At 39.4% G+C, this 18,362-nt stretch overlaps 1 protein-coding gene across 3 annotated transcripts in view; it reads left to right on the forward strand.

Moving 5' to 3' along the window:
- Positions 1-18,362, forward strand: part of MET (MET proto-oncogene, receptor tyrosine kinase) — a 131,129-nt gene that overhangs the window by 64,142 nt on the left and 48,625 nt on the right. For all 3 annotated transcript variants that reach the window (XM_017535059.2, XM_017535058.2, XM_037740804.1), the window contains 4 exons: positions 2,081-2,215; positions 2,938-3,111; positions 15,976-16,136; positions 18,202-18,304. In XM_017535059.2, coding sequence (XP_017390548.1) covers positions 2,081-2,215; positions 2,938-3,111; positions 15,976-16,136; positions 18,202-18,304 — 573 coding nt within the window. The remainder of the gene's footprint in view (positions 1-2,080; positions 2,216-2,937; positions 3,112-15,975; positions 16,137-18,201; positions 18,305-18,362) is intronic.

The raw sequence follows: 18,362 nt of genomic DNA on the forward strand, positions 1-18,362 counted from the left end.
TTCAGAAAGTCAAAGATGATGACCTAGTAATTAAAAAGAGATTGCTTATTATAGATTCAGGAAATGGTATTAAAGAAGATAGGAGAAAACAAAAGGGCTCTAGGAAGTGATTGTTATGTAGCTGGTCTAAGGAGAATGGAGGAAACCAGGGAGACAGACACAAAATGCAGATGTCCATTGGAAGATTCATAGTGATGAATAATCTTCAGTGAGGTGCAAAGCACAGAATGAGATGGAAAACAAGGTCAGGGTATTAAGATAGGCTGGTGTTCTGTGTTGTTTTTGACTTGTGTGTGACAAAAGGAGTTTTTTTGCTTTTGTTTTTGTTTTTATTTTTTTTTTACCTTTCCAGTTTGAAGTGATTTGAACATCCTAAGAAATATGGGGGACTATTGGGCAGGAGTATAGGAAAAATGAGAAGCAGTGAGCACCAGAAGGGAGTTAAAATTGCAAAATTGGGTAACCAAAATCTGGATAATTTGAGATAGAGGCTTTGGAAGTCTGACATCTGATTTTCTGCTGGTAACCAGTACCCAAAGAAAGGTGGGATTGGTAATTGAATTTCCATGCACTTTGCCTGCAGAGGTCACCAATACCTATTGGGCCCCAAATTTAGGAAATAACAATAGTTTCCAACCATCCCTATCCTGACCAAGTGACCCTTGATCCATCACTGAACTTCTGTGCAAATATAACCACCCTTTTTAATGGAGATGTTTTGAAAGCATTGAGTGTTTAGGGTAGAACAAACATTAGAGCACAAATGTCATGATGTTTAACTTTAACAACTGTACCTGAGTTTGGTTAGTTTCTCTACCAACAATCCACTCTCTAAGAGCAAATTAGGTATTTTGAGAATCTTCTCCAATTGCTTCAGGCTACTTGGCTCCTTTATTGTGCTGAAGAAAAAATTTGCAATTGTTCTCCAGGACATTTTTGCATTGTATGTGTTTGTTAGAGTACGAAGCAGGTAATTACTCCTGTAATTTTCATTCCCATTATGCCAACGAGAAAGCTGAAGTAGAGGTAGTGGCTATGTAACTATTCGGAATCTCACAGATGTCCATGTTTTCCTATTATTTTTTTACCCACCGCGAGTAAATGCACGTTCAATGCAATGAAAGTTTATTAGAGATGTTGGGCAATTTCACAAAGTAGATTTCAAGCCTAGAGCTATGCTGAGCCTCCTGCACCTTCATGCATATGCAACCTAGTGATCTACTTAAGTGAAAGTTTCTCTGAGAGCTCCACCACCATCCTAAAATCTAAGTGTTCATCTAAGATAATCATCAGGATTTTATCCCAATTGTTGTCAATCACACTCTCTGAACTTTATTAATATTTACTGGGTTCTAATGGAAATTAGATAGCTGGGAAACATCCCAAATTTTAAAAACCTGAAGGCAAAAATGACATTGATCATCAACCCTCATTTCCCAGACATTGTTAAAACCATCAGGCCTTATTTTAAAGCCAGACCAAGAAGTAGAATTTTATAATCCAAGTAATAACATATCATGGGACAGTGGTTTATAAAAAAATACAACACATGATTTCAAAGTAGCTGGGGGCCTGTTTTGACCTGAAAAGATCTATAAATATGGCTTAAGAGTAGCACAGCTGAAACTAGCTCCAGTTTTCCAGACTCCGCGTCCACTACTCTTAACCATAACATCAAGGGAAACTGCCTGGAGGGGAGGATTAAGAGGATAGATTTAAAAATAATCCACAATCATTGTAGCATGTGTGGTGTCTTCTTTCTGGAAAGAGTTTTGGTTCCTCCATTTCCCAATACAATTGTGGGGATTTCTCTGTATGTGCTGCCAATTGAAAGATCTCCTTCCCTTGAAACCATTAAAATATCATAGGCAAAGTCTGTCTTCAGGGTTCAGATAATTTGGCTTCAAGGTAAGAGATTAGAAGATGACATATTAATTTACAGTGAGAGGAACTGTTGGGTCTTCAGTTCAAACACCCACAAGCCCTGCTAATCTGTTATTACCATTATCATCCACATTTTCCACTTATATTTAAACTGAGCTTGTTGGAATAAGGGTGTTATAACTTTTCTCCTTGTTAGATTGTGGTTTCTCGATCAGTACCATCAACCCCTCATGTGAATTTTCTCCTGGACTCCCATCCGGTGTCTCCAGAAGTGATCGTGGAGCATCCGTTAAACCAGAATGGCTATACGCTGGTTGTCACTGGGAAGAAGGTAAGCTGTTCCCACAGGGAGTTTCCATAGATACAGTTTTTCAAATAGATATTTACAACCAGTGTCATTTTAGCCCTTTATAACATCTCTCTTCGTCTCAAATTTACCCCTCCTCCATTAGGTTCTTTAGTGAGTATTTCAGAGATCTTCTGAAATTGAGTTAATTTGTTATTCAAGGAAGACTAGACCTAAGGGAGGCCTTTTTTGAAACTTCTCCTTTTGTCCTATATTTCTCAACAAGAAAAACAAACACACAGAATGAGAATTACAGTCCTAATGGCAGAGCTCTAGTGCAGGCGGATAAATCCTGGAAATGTACATTGGAATCCGACTCCAGCCAATAATCCCTTTTCTCTGAGAGAACGTGCATCTTGATGCCAGAATGATATGTAATCTTACTTAGAATTTCCAGAGATTCAAGTGTGTTTTCCCACTACTTAAATTATACTTTCTTGTTATTTTAAAATCAGACAGGGCACAATGATGACAATGCTATGCTCACTGGACAATAATGTTACTTTTTCACATAACTGCTAACAATAAAGGAAGGAATCAGATTTTTGAAATTTTAATCACTGTTATTACATGATTTGTACACATAGGTTCTAAGTCTAGTAAATTCCATCAAATGATATTTACATGTACCTTTGTGTACTTACTTTATAATTAACGAACAAACTAGATACCCCTCTGGAAGCTCTTTCCACCCCTTCTCTTCACAGATCACCAAGATCCCGTTGAATGGCTTGGGCTGCAGACATTTCCAGTCCTGCAGTCAGTGCCTCTCTGCTCCTTCCTTTGTGCAGTGTGGCTGGTGCCACGATAAATGTGTGCGATCGGAGGAATGCTCCAGCGGGACATGGACTCAGGAGACCTGTCTGCCTACAATCTACAAGGTAGGAACCTCTATTGGCTGGCTTACGTGGCTTTGTTTTGTTTTTCTTTTCTTTCTTTCTTTCTTTCTTTCTTTCTTTTTTTTTTTTTTTTTTTTTTGACACAAATCCCACTAATGAAAACAAATTAAAAAATCAATTAACTCATTTAGCTGTGAGTCATCAGCCAAAGCACAATCTCCCTCCTGGCTTTATCCCTCAGGGGGCACTTAGGCATCCCCCCAGGTTCTGCACCTGAAGTGCTTGCTTCACATTCTCTAGGTTCTCTCCCTGGGCAGCCACTTACCCTTAGTGCCATGTGCATAAAAGAATAGTGGCAAAGGAGCAACAGTGCTCACCATTTTCTCATACTGGGGCCTGTTCACTCCTGAGTCACCCACTCTCTGATTCCTCACCACTTCCTGTATCTGCTAAGTGCCCAGACATGAGCATGCATCACAGAAACAGATCTGCTCATAGCATATCGCGGAGCCCTAAGCTGAATCCTGCAAACTGGTGATCCCTGCCATGCTGGGGCACATGGGACAGTTTTCTTCCTGTCCAATGCATAGATGGTGCTTTTGTCTGTTCACAGATGAGACTGGAGATTGTTTCCCAGGGTGATGTGGGAGGCAAATGGAGGGTCAACACCCATGGGTGACTGTGAGTCCTCCCTCAGCGTTCCCAGAAAAAAAGTAAAGGCTCAACTAATGACTATACTAACACCTATATTTCTGTAAGCCATGTCATTCCTTGATTCATTTCAAAAATATTTACTGGGTGCATACCATTTAGCAGGCTCTCCTCTAGACTCTGGGGAGATATAGTCTAGAATAAGAAAGCACATCTTTTGCTGATAGAGAACTCAGTTTCTGGCAATATACATCAGTTCTAACATCACAGCCATGCGACCTCTGTTCCCTTATTTGCTTAAGCATATATTTGGCATTATGAAAATCTCAATGAAATTTTAAAAACTTTTTGGTTTAAAACATCTTGCTTAAAAACACTTCCCTGGTGAGAACCCAGTATGTATGTTCTCTGCCTGCGTGTAAAAAATTTGGACTTTAGTAAATCGTTCTTATGAAAGATTCAAGTTAAAGGTCTTGGTTACCTGGTTCATGCCCAAGTAAACAAAATGTGCAAGTCAGAACAAGAACCACCCCCAAGTGTATGGCTGTTTTCATTTAGTTATGGTTTGGAACAAGATTTGTAGAGAGTGACTGGGTTTTAAACCAAGTTATTTTCTGTTAGGTGTGACAGTTATTAAGACTTAGCTTGATCAACCAGAGAATAAACTAAAGACAGTAAGAAAACAAATTTAAATCTATACTATAATATAGATTTAACTGAATGCTTTTTTGTTGTTCAGTATACTTTTGAAACCATGTGCAATTTTATATTTTTATAAACACACAACCTTGGAAATTCGAGACACTAGGAATCTGAACTCTCCTATTGCATGAAAGAGATATGGAGAATATGTGTGTGTGCCCATGCGATTAAATCACAACAATTTCATTTCAAAAATAGCCAAGCTGATGTTTTAAGTAAAGAAAGTGCTTTGATAACCTGTACAAATGAAACATTTAATTTTTTCTTAAATGCTTCCTTTTACTAAGCATAAAAGCTATATGAAAATGCTTTAAAATAAAGAAAATATTTCAGAATTTTCTGGAACCAGAGAATCTCTTGCAATATTTGAATTTCCCTCCTCTCTCATCCTTCCTAACTCTAGCACTCTGTAGTTGATGATTCTTAAAGGTTGCATGCTACCATACACAAGCTTAAGCTGCATTTAGGGGGAAGGTAGGGCAGCTGAGTCCATAAATCCCTCTAGGTTCATAGTTGTTAGGAAGATTTCATGCTGCACTAGACCGTGACAGTTAGCATTCTTACTGCAAAAAATAAGACAGATTAGAGTGGCTGGCAAGATGGCCTAGTAGGAACAGCTCCAGCCTGCAGCTCCCAGGGAGATCAACACAGAAGGCTGGTGATTTCTGCATTTCCAACTGAGGTACCTGGTTCATCTCATTGGAACTGGTTAGACAGTGGGTGCAGCCCACGGAGGACAAGCTGAAGCAGGGTGGGGTATCGCCTCACCCAGGAAGCTCAACGGGTCGAGAGCTCCCTCTCCTACCCAACGGAAGCCTCGAGGGAGTGTGCACTGAGGAACAGCACATTCTGGCCCAGATACTATGCTTTTCCTAAAGTCTTCACAACCCACAAACCAGGAGATTCCCTCTGTTGCCCACACCACTAGGGTCCTGGGTTTCAAGCACAAAACTGAGTGGCTGTTTGGACAGACACCGAGCTAACTGCAGTAGTTTTCTTCATACCCCAGTGACACCTGGAATGCCAGAGAGAGAACCGTTCACTGCCCTGGAAAGAGGGCTGAAGCCAGGGAGCCAAGTGGTCTAGCTCAGTGGATCCCACTCACATGGAGCCCAGCAAGCTAAGAAATTCTGGCTTGAAATTCTCACTGCCAGCACAGCAGTCTTAAGTCGACCTGGGATGCTGGAGCTTGATCGGGGGAGGGGCGTCCACCATTACTGAGACTACAGTAGGCAATTTTCCCCACACAGTGTAAACAAAGCCGCTGGAAAGTTCAAACTGGGCAGAGCTCACCACAGCTCAGCAAAGCCATTGCAGCCAGACTGCCTCTCTAGATTCCTCCTCTTTGGGTAGGGCACCTCTGAAAGAAAGGCAGCAGCCCCAGTAAGGGGCTTATAGATAAGACTCCCATCTCCCTGGGAGAGAGCACCTAGGGAAGAGGTGGCTGTGGGCGCAGTTTCAGCAGACTTAAATGTTTCTGCCTGCTATCTGTGAAGAGAGCAGTGGATCTCCCAGCACAGCATTCAAGCTCTGCTAAAAGACAGATTGCCTCCTCAATTGGGTCCCTGGCCCCTGTGCCTCCTGACTGGGAGACACCTCCCAGCAGGGGTTGACAGACAGCTCAGACAGGAAAGCTTCAGCTGACATCTGTGATGAAGCTTTCAAAGGAAGGAACAGGCAGCAATCTTTGCTATTCTGCAGCCTCCACTGGTGATACCAAGGCAAACAGGGTCTGGAGTGGACCTCCAGCAAACTCAACAAACTCCAGCACACCAGCAGCAGAGGGGCCTGTTAGAAGGAAAACTAACAAACAGAAAGGAATAGCATAAACATTAACAGAAAGGACATCCACACAAAAACCCCATCCGAAGGTCACCAACATCAAAAACCAAAGGTAGATAAATCCATGAAGATGAGGAAAAACCAGCAAAAATGGCTGAAAACTCCAAAAACCAGAATGCCTCTTCTCCTCCAAAGGATCACAACTCCTCACCAACAAAGGAACAAAACTGGATGGAGAATGAGTTTTACGAATTGACAGAAGTAGGCTTCAGAAGATGGGTAATAACAAACTCCTACAAGCTAAAGGAACATGTTCTAACCCAATGCAAAGAAAGCTAAGAACCTTGAAAAAAAGTTAGGGAAACTTCTAACTAGAATAACCAGTTTAGAGAAGAACATAAATGACCTGATGGAGCTGAAAAACAGCACAAGAACTTCGTGAAGCATACACAAGTATTAATAGCCAAATTGATCAAGAGGAGAAAGGATATCAGAGATTGAAGATCAACTTAATAAAATAAAGCATGAAGACAAGATTAGAGAAAAAAGAATGAAAAGGAATGAACAAAGCCTCAAAAAAAATATGGGACTATGTGAACAGACCAAACCTATGTTTGATTGGTGTACCTGAAAGTGATGGGGAGAATGGAACCAAGTTGGAAAACACTCCTCAGGACATTACCCAGGAGAGTTTCCCCAACGTGGCAAGACGGGCCAACATTCAAATTCAGGAAATACAGAGAACACCACCAAGATACTCCTCAAAAAGAGCAACCCCAAGACACAACATCATCATATTTACCAAGGTTGAAATGAAGGAAAAAATGTTATGGGTAGCCAGAAAGAAAGGTCAGATTACCCACAAAGGGAAGCCCACCAGAATAACAGCAGATCTCTCTGCAGAAACACTACAAGCCAGAAGAAAGGGGGGCCAATATTCAACATTCTTAAAGAAAAGAATTTTCAACCCAGAATTTCATATCCAGCCAAACTAAGCTTTATAAGTGAAGGAGAATTAAAATCCTTTACAGACAAGCAAATGCTGAGGAATTTGTCACCACCAGGCCTGCCTTACAAGAGGTCCTGAAGGAAGCACTAAATATGAAAAGGAAAAACTGATACCAGCCACTGCAAAAACTACCAAATTTTAAAGGCCATCAGTACTATAAAGAAACTAATGGACAAAATAACCCGCTACCATCATAATGACAGGATCAAATTCACAGATAACAATATTAACCGTAAGTAAATGAGCTAAATGCCCCAGTTAAAAGACACAGACTGGCAAATTAAAAAGAGTTAAGACCCATCTGTGTGCTGTATACAGGAGACCCATCCACATGCAGCAACACTCATAGGCTCAAAATAAAGGACTGGAGGATTATTTACCAAGCTAATGGGAAGAAAAAAAAAAAGCAGGGGTTGCAATGCTAATCTCTGATAAAACAGACTTTAAACCAATCATGATCAAAAAAGACAAAGAAGGGCATTATACAATGGTAAAGGGATCAATGCAACAAGGACAGCTATATGCACCCAATACAGGAGCACCCAAATTCATAAAGCAAGTTCTTAGAGACCTACAAAGAGACTTAGATTCCAACACAATAATAGTGGAAGACTTAACACCCCACTATCAATGTTAGACAGATCAACAAGACAGAAAATTAACAGAGATATCCAGGACTTGAACTCAGCTCTGGACCGGGCAGATCTAATAGACATCTACAGAACTCTCCACCCCAAATCAACAGAATATACGTTCTGCTCAGCACCACATCGCTCTTATTCTAAAACTGACCACATAATTGGAAGTAAAACACTCCTCGGCAAATGCAAAAGAATGGAAATAGAGAGCCAAATCATGAGTAATTTCCCATTCATAATTGCTACAAAGAGAATAAAATACCTATACAAAGAGAATAAAATGCCTAGGAATGTAACTTACAAGGGATGTGAAGGACCTCTTCAAGGAGAACTACAAACCTCTGCTCAAGGAAATAAGAGGACACAAACAAATGGAAAAACATTCCATGCCCATGGATAGAAAGAATCAATATCATGAAAATGGCCATATTGCCCAAAGTTATTTATAGATTCAATGCTATCTCCTTCAAGTTACCATTGACTTTCTTAACAGAATTAGAAAAAACTACTTTAAGTTTTATATGGAACTAAAAAAGAGCTCATATAGCCAAGACAATCCTCAGCAAAAAGCACAAAGCTGGGGGCCTCATGCTACCTGACTTCAAACTATACTATAAGTCTACAGTAACCAAAACATCATGACACTGGTACCAAAACAGATATATAAACCAATGGAACAGAACAGAGGCCCCAGAAATAATGCCACAAATCTACAACCATCTGATCTTTGACAAGCCTGACAAAAACAAGCAACGGGGAAAGGATTCTCTATTTAATAAATGGTGTTGGGAAAACTGGCTAGCCATATGCAGAAAACTGAAACTGGACCCCTTCCTTGCACCTTATACAAACATATGAACCCAAGATGGATTAAATACTTAAATATGAAACCTAAATACTTAAAAATAAAAACCCCAGAAGAAAACCTAGGCAATGCCATTCAGGACATAAGTGTGGGCAAAGATTTCACGACTAGAACACCAAAAGCAATGGCAACAAAAGCCAAAATTGACAAATGGGATCTAATTAAATTTAAGAGCTTCTGCACAGCAAAAGAAACTGTCATCAGAGTAAACAGACAACCTACAGAATGGGAGAAAATTTTTGCAATCTATCCATCTGACAAAGGGCTAATATCCAGAATCTATAAATAACTTTAACAAATTTACAAGAAAAAAAAACCTCATCAAAAAGTGGGCAAAGGATATGAGCAGACTCTTCTAAAAAGAAGACACTTATGCAGCCAACAAACATATGAAAAAAAGCTCATCATCACTAGTCATTAGAGAAATGCAAATCAAAAACCACATTGAGATACCATTATGGCAGTTAGAATGGTGATCATTAAAAAGTCAGGAAATAACAGATGCTGGAGAAGATGTGGAGAAATAAGAACGCTTTTACACTGTTGGTGGGAGTGTAAATTCGTTCAACCATTGTGGAAGACAATGTGGCTATTCCTCAAGGATCTAGAACCAGAAATACCATTTGACCCAGCAATCCCATTACTGGGTATATACCTAAAGGATTATAAATCATTCTATAAACACACATGCACACATATGTTTATTGCAGCACTATTCACAATAGCAAAGACTTGGAACCAACCCAAATAGACTGGATCAAGAAAATGTGGCACATATATACCATGGAATACTATGCAGCCTTAAAAAAGGATGCATTCATGTCCTTTACAGGGACATGAATGAAGCTAAAAACCATCATTCTCAACAAACTGACACAGGAACAGAAAACCAAACGCTACATGTTCTCACTCATAAGTGGGAGTTGAACAATGAGAACACATGTACACAGGGAGGGAAACATCACACACTGGGGCCTTCTGGAGGATGGGAGCTAAGGGAGGGATAACATTAGGAGAAATACCTAGGAGAGAGATCCAAGATGGCTGATCACTAGCAGCTCGGGATTGTAGCTCCCAGTGAAAGCGCAGAGAACGAGATGACGCCACACTTTCAGATGAATTTTTGTTACTTACAGACCAGGAGATTCCCAGCAGAGGAGCCCCATGGGTCGCCAGCGTGACTCTTGTGGCCTGCGTGGTGGTTCTTGGTGCAGAGTAAACGGGATTGGGTCCCCTTTTGGTCGACGTTCGGAGCTCAGGGAAGGCAGAGCCGTCTATTCAGCTGATTGAAGGACGGACTCAAGAAGGAAGCCAGACCAGAGATTCCCGGGCAGAAAAGCACCATCAATCTTAACGCCTCTGTCTTAGCCCGAACAGTGGGTTGCTCAGATTCCGGCGCTGGAAATCAACAAGTTGGACGTCCACTCAGAAACCTAATTAGAAAGTCGGTAATTACAAAGACGACAGATGGATAAATTTATAACGAAGGGAAGAAACCAGCCTAAAAAGGCCGAGAATACCCAAAATCAGAACGCCTCTCCCTCTGCAGGGGATCATAGTTCTTCATCAGCAACAGAAAAGGCCTGATGGAAAACGAGTGTGTTCCATTAACAGAAGTAGGCTTCAGTAGGTAGATGATAAGAAACTTCTGTGAGTTAAAAGAACTTGTTCTAACCCAATGCAAAGACACTAAGAACTTTGAAAAAAGGTTTGATGAAATGCTATCGAGAATAGACAATTTAGAGAGGAATATAAGTGAATTAATGGAGCTGAAAAACACAACACGGGAACTTCGCGAAGTACGCACAAGTTTTAACAGCTGAACTGATCAAGCAGAAGAAAGGATATCAGAGGTCGAAGACCAAATTAATGAAATAAAACGAGAAGACAAGATTAGAGAAAAAAGGATAAAAAGGAATGAGCAAAGTCTCCAAGAAATATGGGACCATGTGAAAAGACCTAATCTACGTTTGATAGGTGTACCTGAATGTGACGAAGAGAATGAATACAAGCTGGAAAATACGCTTCAGGATATTATTCAGGAAATCTTTCCTAACCTAGCAAGGCAGGACAATATTCAACTCCAGGTAATACAGAGAACACCACAAAGATATTCCTCAGGAAGAGCAACCCCAAGGCACATAATCGCCAGATTCATTTCAGGGTTGAAATGAAAGAGAAAATACTAAGGGCAGCCAGAAAGAATGGTCAGGTTACCCACAAAGGGAAGCCTATCAGACTCACAGCAGATCTCTCAGCAGAAACCCTACAAGCCAGAAGAGAGTGGGGGCCAATATTCAACATCCTTAAAGAAAATAATTTTCAACCCAGAATTTCACATCCAGCCAAACTAAGCTTCACAAGCGAAGGAAAAATAAAATCCTTTGTGAATAAACAAGTACTCAGAGATTTCATCACCACCAGGCCTGCTTTACAAGGGCTTCTGAAAGAAGCACTACACATAGAAAGGAACAACCAGTATCAGCCTTTCCAAAAATATACCAAAAAAGTAAAGAGCATCAACATAATGAAGAATTTACATCAACTAATGGGCAAAACAGCCAGCTAGCATCAAATGTATTAAACTCACATATATTATTATTAATTCTAAATTTAAATCGACTAAATCCCCCAATCAAAAGACACAGACAAAACCCATTGGTATGCTGCATCCAGACCCATCTCAGATGCAAGGATACACAAAGACTCAAAGGGATGGAGAAAGATTTACCAACCAAATGGAGAGCAAAAATAAATAAATAAAAAGCAGGAGTTGCAATTCTCGCCTCTGATAAAATAGACTTTAAAGCAACAAAGATCAAAAGAGGCAAAGAAGGACATTGCATAATGGCAAAAGGATCAATGCAACAAGAAGAGCTAACAATCCTAAATATATACGCACCCAATACAGGAGCACCCAGATACATAAGGCTTATAAAGAGACTTAGACTCCCACACAATAATACTGGGGGACTTTAACATCAATATGAGATCAATGAGACAGAAAACTAACAAGGATATCCAGGACTTGAACTCAGATCCAGAACAAGTAAACTTAATAAACATTTATAGAACTCTCCACTTCAAATACACAAAATAAAAAATATACACTCTTATCAGTACCACATCTCACCTACTCTGTAAAAGTGACTACATAATTCGAAGTAAATCATTCCTCAGTAATTGCATAGCATTTCACAGGTTTAAATAAAATACTGGTTGGCTGCTTGTTTGTTATTTTCTTCCCTCATTTCTTCCTGTCTCCATTATTAAGCACAATTATTGGCATAAAAGAGGTTTTCAATACCCATTTTTAGACTGCATTCTAGCCTGGGCAATAAAGCAACACTCCTGTTCTCTCTCTTCCTCTTCCACTTTCTTCCTCTTCTTCATTCTTTTTTTTTTTCTTTCTTTCTTTTTCTTTTTTTTCTTTAAAATAAATAATTAGGAGAAATACCTAATGTAGATGACGGGTTTATGGGTGCAGCAGACAACCACGGCACATGTATACCTATGTAACAAACCTGCATATTCTGCACATGTATCCCAGGACTTAAAGTATAACTTAAAAAAAAAACAGATTATTCATCTATTTCTTATCTGTGCTAAACTCTGCAGGCACAAAGTCCAGCTAATGTAAAGAGTTTCACTTTCTAATATATGCAAGTTAACCTGCTTTTCAAAGTACATGATGTTCAGTGGCTGAAATTCTTTGCAGTTCTAGATATGAGAGATTTCAGGATTGAAAGCCCATTATTTTCCATCAAACATGGTATCTGATCTCATACTTAAAGAGCAATGAGAAATGCTTCAGAAAAGAAAGAGCACTTTCCAATATATTGTGAATATATTAGGATAAAAATTATCATATCTTGTAGGCTTGAAATTTCAACCCCAGTGAGGCAATAAAACTGTTTATTAAATGATCAGAATACTCAGAAAGCAGTATTATATGAGGGTAGGAGGCTAGGCAAGCGGTATACTGCCACCAGTAAAAACATTTGTGACTTTTTTTCCTAAAGAGGAAAGGAGATCTCGTTTGGAATTTTTTTTGTTCTGTTTTGGTTTTGTTTTTTAGTTTTTTCAAGTTTTATCCTAATGGGTTTTGAAAACATAATCATATAAAATACTGTTGGGATGGGCCCATCAGTGATGTGATTCACCTGTGAAAAGACAAGGGCTACGTTTGTGGCTGTATCTCCCCTATCCAGGCAGGTAGGAGATCCAGCCTCTGTGGCTTTATGCCGGACGCTCATTTCCTGCCCATAGAGTTTCTCTGCCCTTCAGGATAACTTGGAGTTTGCCAGCCATTGTTGGGTCTATCCAAGGGTGTGTAGTTCACAACTGCTTCCTTCCTTTTTCCCTGGAAGGGTAAAGGTTACCCCATAAGCTGAGGGGAAAATGCCCAGCCCAGAGAGAAAAGCTAAGCAGAGCCAGGCTTTCGGATCTGGAGAGCCTAGCAGAGGGCTTATAATATCTTTTCTTATTGCCACTGACCCAGTTGCACAGCTCTCGGAGTCTTTTCTCAAATCATCATCCAGTCCCTTTGTAGAAAGTGATGGTGATGATGTGCGTAGAGTGACAGATTTCAGTTTTTACATAGAAAGCAGGATGTAGGCAGTGGGATCAGGCCAACATCAGACTTGGGCAGCTGTTTTCAATGGGGAAGGCTCATTAGAAGAGCCCGCAGCAGCTGTGTGACTGCCTTGGGCTGAAGAGAGTCCTGGGAGGGCTGGATGTCTCGTTCTCTCCTACTGGATTTCTACCATAATAATAATAAACAGATTTTTTTCTAGCAGTTCTCATTTGACTAGACATGGATGAGGTAAATTTTCAGGAAAGGCCAACTGTGTAATGGATTTTTATGGGTAAAATGGCTATCATAAAAGCTTTAAGCTAAAACTTTAAAGGGGTTTGATAACGAGGGTGAGTTAAGACTTTGGTTTGCAATTATTTACTTAGGAAGTATGGAAATGTTTGCAAATCTGAATTTAGCTAAAAGCTCTTCTTAATTGTGAAAGAATGACTTTTAGACGTTCACAAACTGAGCTTTAGCAAATACCTTTACTGATTCTTGAGTTGCCTCTATCTTGGTTTTCCCACCATTGTACTTTATAGCACAATTTACAATATGTCCCTGCCCCCAAAAGAGCATTTCCTTTCTCAATTGTCACACGGCTGCTGAGAATAAGCTTATTTTTAACTTGGAAATGTGTTTTGTTTTAATAGTTTTAGCCTGAGAGCAGTTATCTTACACACTTCATAGGTACCTCATGCTGTCTTAAATCATGACTGATCAAGTTTTATCAATAAATCCATTGATAACACACCAAAAGTGAGTCTGCAACAATAAAATGAACTTGTTATTTACTTAACATCACCCATTGGGGGTAAAATTTAATCCTATAAATGAGATGTAAAATAATGCCAATGAAGATAACTAGGAAAAATTGTTACAATACTGTTTTTGGACCCTCTCTGGTTCTGTTTTTATCTATTTCTAACAGAAACAACATATCATATGTATTAAATATTACATAAACTTTAAAAGGCTGAGTGTGTCAACTAACCAGCCTGCTATACATCAAATAGTGACCATATTTAAAGAAAAAGGAAAAATCTTCAGTCATTAATAAATGTGAATTAATAGGTATAAAGAAGCAGATTCACTTATTCGTTTGTTAGTTCCTAGCACACAGGAGGTGCTTTATTAATAAATAATGAATGAAACCTGGGCAACATAACAAGACCCGTCTCTACAGAAAATTTGAAAATTAGCTGAGAAAGGTGGCACGCACATGTAGCCATATCCACTCGAGAGGCTGAGGCGGGAGGATTGCTTGAGCCCAGGAGTTTTAGTGTGCAGTGAGCTAGGATTGTGCCACTGCACTCCAGACTGGGTAAGAGTGAGACTCCCATCTCTAAAAAATACAATAAATAAAGAATGAATGAACAAATGACAGATATGTATTCAAAACCATCTCTGTGTTTTATATTATGCTAGCTGTTGAATGCAACTGGCAAACATTGGATACCAAAAAAGGTATTTTTACTGTGCAACTTTTGTTTCTGGGTGGGGAATACCATAGCAACCAGAATGTAGTGCACACAGCTAGTGCACAAAGCAAGGCATAATGGCTGGACGTTGGCTTATAGGGCACATGAAGAAGTTTGATCTGAGCTCAGTCTGAAGGCTGATGAAGAGTTACAGAGTTATGAGCAAGTAAAAGTCTGGGCCCAACATGTTTCTAGTCCAGCCTGAAAGATCCCTAGAAGATGAATTCACTTCAGAATGGCCCAGAAAGTGCCAGATGCCAACTGGCTCATGCTTGTAATCCTAGCACTTTGGGAGGCCAAGGCAGGAAGATCACTTGAGCCCAGGAGTTTGAGACCAGCCTGGGCAACATAGTGAGACCCTGTCTCTACAAAAAAAAAGAAAAAATTAGCCAAGCATGGTGGCCCACACCTGTGGTCCCAGCTACTCAGGAGGTTAATGTGGGAGGATTGCTTGAGCTCAGGAGGTTGAGGCTGCAGTGAGCCATGATCACGCTACTGCACTCCAACCTGAGCAACAAAGCCAGACTCTATCTCGAAAGAAAGAGAGAGAGAGAGAGAGAAAGAGAGAGAGAAGAAAGAAAGAAAGAAGAAAAAGAAAAGAAAGGAAGGAAGGAAGGAAGGAAGGAAGGAAGGAAGGAAGGAAGGAAGGAAGGGAGGAAGGGAGAGAGGGAAGGAAGGGAGGGAGGGAAAAAAGAAAGAAAGGAAAGGAAAGGAAAGAGAAAGAGAAAGAGAAAGAGAGAGGGAGGGAGGGAGGGAGGGAGAGAGGGAAGGAAGGAAGGAAGGGAGGAGGGAAGGAAGGAAGGAAGGAAGGAAGGAAGGAAGGAAGGAAGGAAATAGAGAAAGGGAAAGAAAGAAAGAGAAGGAAGGAAAGAAAGAAGGAAAGAGAGAGAGAATGAAAGAAAGAAAATACAGAGGGACTCAAAAGGCCCTTTATTCCTACCAGGCTACATCTGCTCTTTGTCCCATCTCTGGACCTCCTGAAAACAACTTGTTTCATTAGCATGTCAGGTAGTTTTAATTGTTTGTTCCAGATGCTCTCAAATTTGTGACCCTTTTTCATTTAGTTAACATTTAATTTTTACTAAACTGTGGGAAAATGAAAGAATTTCAGACTATTTAAGCATACACATTTTGTTTGTTCAGTTTCCACACGTATGAAAAATTATAATGGATTTTTTTAAAGTTCTATGTTGTCCTTGTAGGTTTTCCCAACTAGTGCACCCCTTGAAGGAGGGACAAGGCTGACCATATGTGGCTGGGACTTTGGATTTCGGAGGAATAATAAATTCGATTTAAAGAAAACTAGAGTTCTCCTTGGAAATGAGAGCTGCACCTTGACCTTAAGTGAGAGCACGATGAATACGTAAGGATCTTAAAATGCTTTGCTGGGGTGTGCTTGGAAGATAGGTTTTTGGTTTTGAATGAATATTTGTTTTAAAATTGCTCAAAACACTCATCTCTTGAATTAAAAAGGGTCTTGGCCTGTCACATGCCTTGTGGGTCTGTTCTGTTTTTTTTTTCTTGGAATCCTATTTATTCATTGGGTTTGATGAGAGAGAAAGGTGACATGGCCTAGGTGAAGAGAAGCAGCCAGCATTGGGAGTTTCTCAACCATTTATGTGACAAGTCTTCAGATGCTGTCTGAGTAGATTTGCAAGAATAGCACTAGTTAGGATCACTCTGTCCTTAGAGTCTTCAAATGTACAGTCTCCAAAGGCTTTTTCTACAGAAATCAGTAAAGAGCTCAGCATGGATCTTCTCTTTTAAATTCACTTTCTAAGCCCCAGAAAATGTAATGAGGCAGCTGAATCACATGTTTAGGACTTTTTTAGATAAGTTAAAATTTATATTCAGTTTATATTTACTAGCCCTGCAATATATGAGCTGTATCTCACTTAACCACCCCCACAATCCTAGGAGACAGCAATATTATTCCTATAACACAAAGGAGTTACCTGAAGTTCAGAGAGGTGAAGTGTGGCTTAGCAGAGGTAATCCAGAGAGTAAGAGCTGAACAAACCTTCAGACTCAGCTCTGATCAGCTTCGGATCCAAGACCTGTGCTTCTTCTACTGTATTCTACATGTACCCTTCTACAAGCTTTTAATTCCATAATCATCAGAGAATCCAGAAATTATTCATTATCACACAGTAACAACAACCAAACATTTCAAGTTTTATGATAATCTATGATTGAACCTATTCTATCAGGTGATTGTTTTATATCTAATATAATTCATTTCAGGGTTACACAAAGGTCCAAATCTATCCATTTTACTGAGACCAAAACACTAATGGAGGTAACATTTGTTAGCTGAATGATGAAACAAATTTTTTTCTAGAAATCTTTCTTGTAAATTCTCTAAAACTCTTTTTTTCCCCCATTTATTTATTTTATTGCATTTTAGGTTTTGGGGTACATGTGAAGAACATGCAAAATTGTTGCATAGGTACACACGTGGCAGTGTGATATGCTGCAACTTCTATAAAACTCTTAATCATTGCATTATAGATCAGGACCTGTAAAACTAAAGCATAATTCATTCTCTCCTTTAAAAAGTTATTTAATAAATCAAATTGGATTTAAATTTTTTCAGAACTATATAATTATTCATTAAGAAATAATTCTATGGCATGCCCATCACAATTTCATTATTCTTTAAGTAATTTAAATAAACATGTGACAAGTATAACCACAGAAATGTACCTGTTGACATACTTTAATGAAGAAATTGACCTATTTGTAGTTAGCCCATTGTTTCATATGCTACTGAAATACCATCTATCTTAAGTAAACCAAACATTATCCCCAAATATTAGTATTATCTCAACTTAGATTATTATGCACTATTCAATTGGTGAGGTCTGCATTGGTAAGGTTTAATATTTCCTGTTTGTCTGTATAAATACAGTAAATGTAAAGTATAGTATAAGCAGGGTGCAATGGCTCATGCCTGTAATCACAGCACTTTAGCAGGCCAAGGCAGGAGGATCACCTGAGCCCAGGAATTCAAGACCAGCCTGAGCAACATAGTGAGACTCCATCTCTACAAAAAAATATTTTTTTAAATTAACCAGAAGCCATGGCATGCACCTCTAGTTTCCACTCCTGAGGCCGGAGGATCCTATGAGCCCAGGAGTTCAAGACTGCAGTGAGCTATGACCATGCCAATGCCCTCCAGCCTGGGTGACAGAGAAAGATTCTGTCTCTTATTTAAAAAATTTAAAAATAAAGTTTATCATAGTATAGAAATAGAATTTTACAACTTTTGGCCTTAATGCTTATCTTGAAACTCTGCTTGCTATTCAAAGCAGTCAGCTTACCATTTAGAGTTAATGTCACTTTCTATAAAACAGCCTAACCAGAAAATGCCTTGGATTTGTCAGGTATTAAACTTTGGGTTTTTGGTTTTTTTTCTTTTTTTCCAGATTGAAATGCACAGTTGGTCCTGCCATGAATGAGCATTTCAATATGTCCATAATTATTTCAAACGCCCACGGGACAACGCAATACAGTACATTTTCCTTTGTGGTAAGGAAGATCCTATCCCATCATATTTGATTTTTACTTAATCTATTTAAAATTATAA

Source organism: Cebus imitator, unplaced genomic scaffold (assembly GCF_001604975.1).
Source record: "Cebus imitator isolate Cc_AM_T3 unplaced genomic scaffold, Cebus_imitator-1.0 Scaffold90, whole genome shotgun sequence".
Taxonomy (NCBI): domain Eukaryota; kingdom Metazoa; phylum Chordata; class Mammalia; order Primates; family Cebidae; genus Cebus; species Cebus imitator.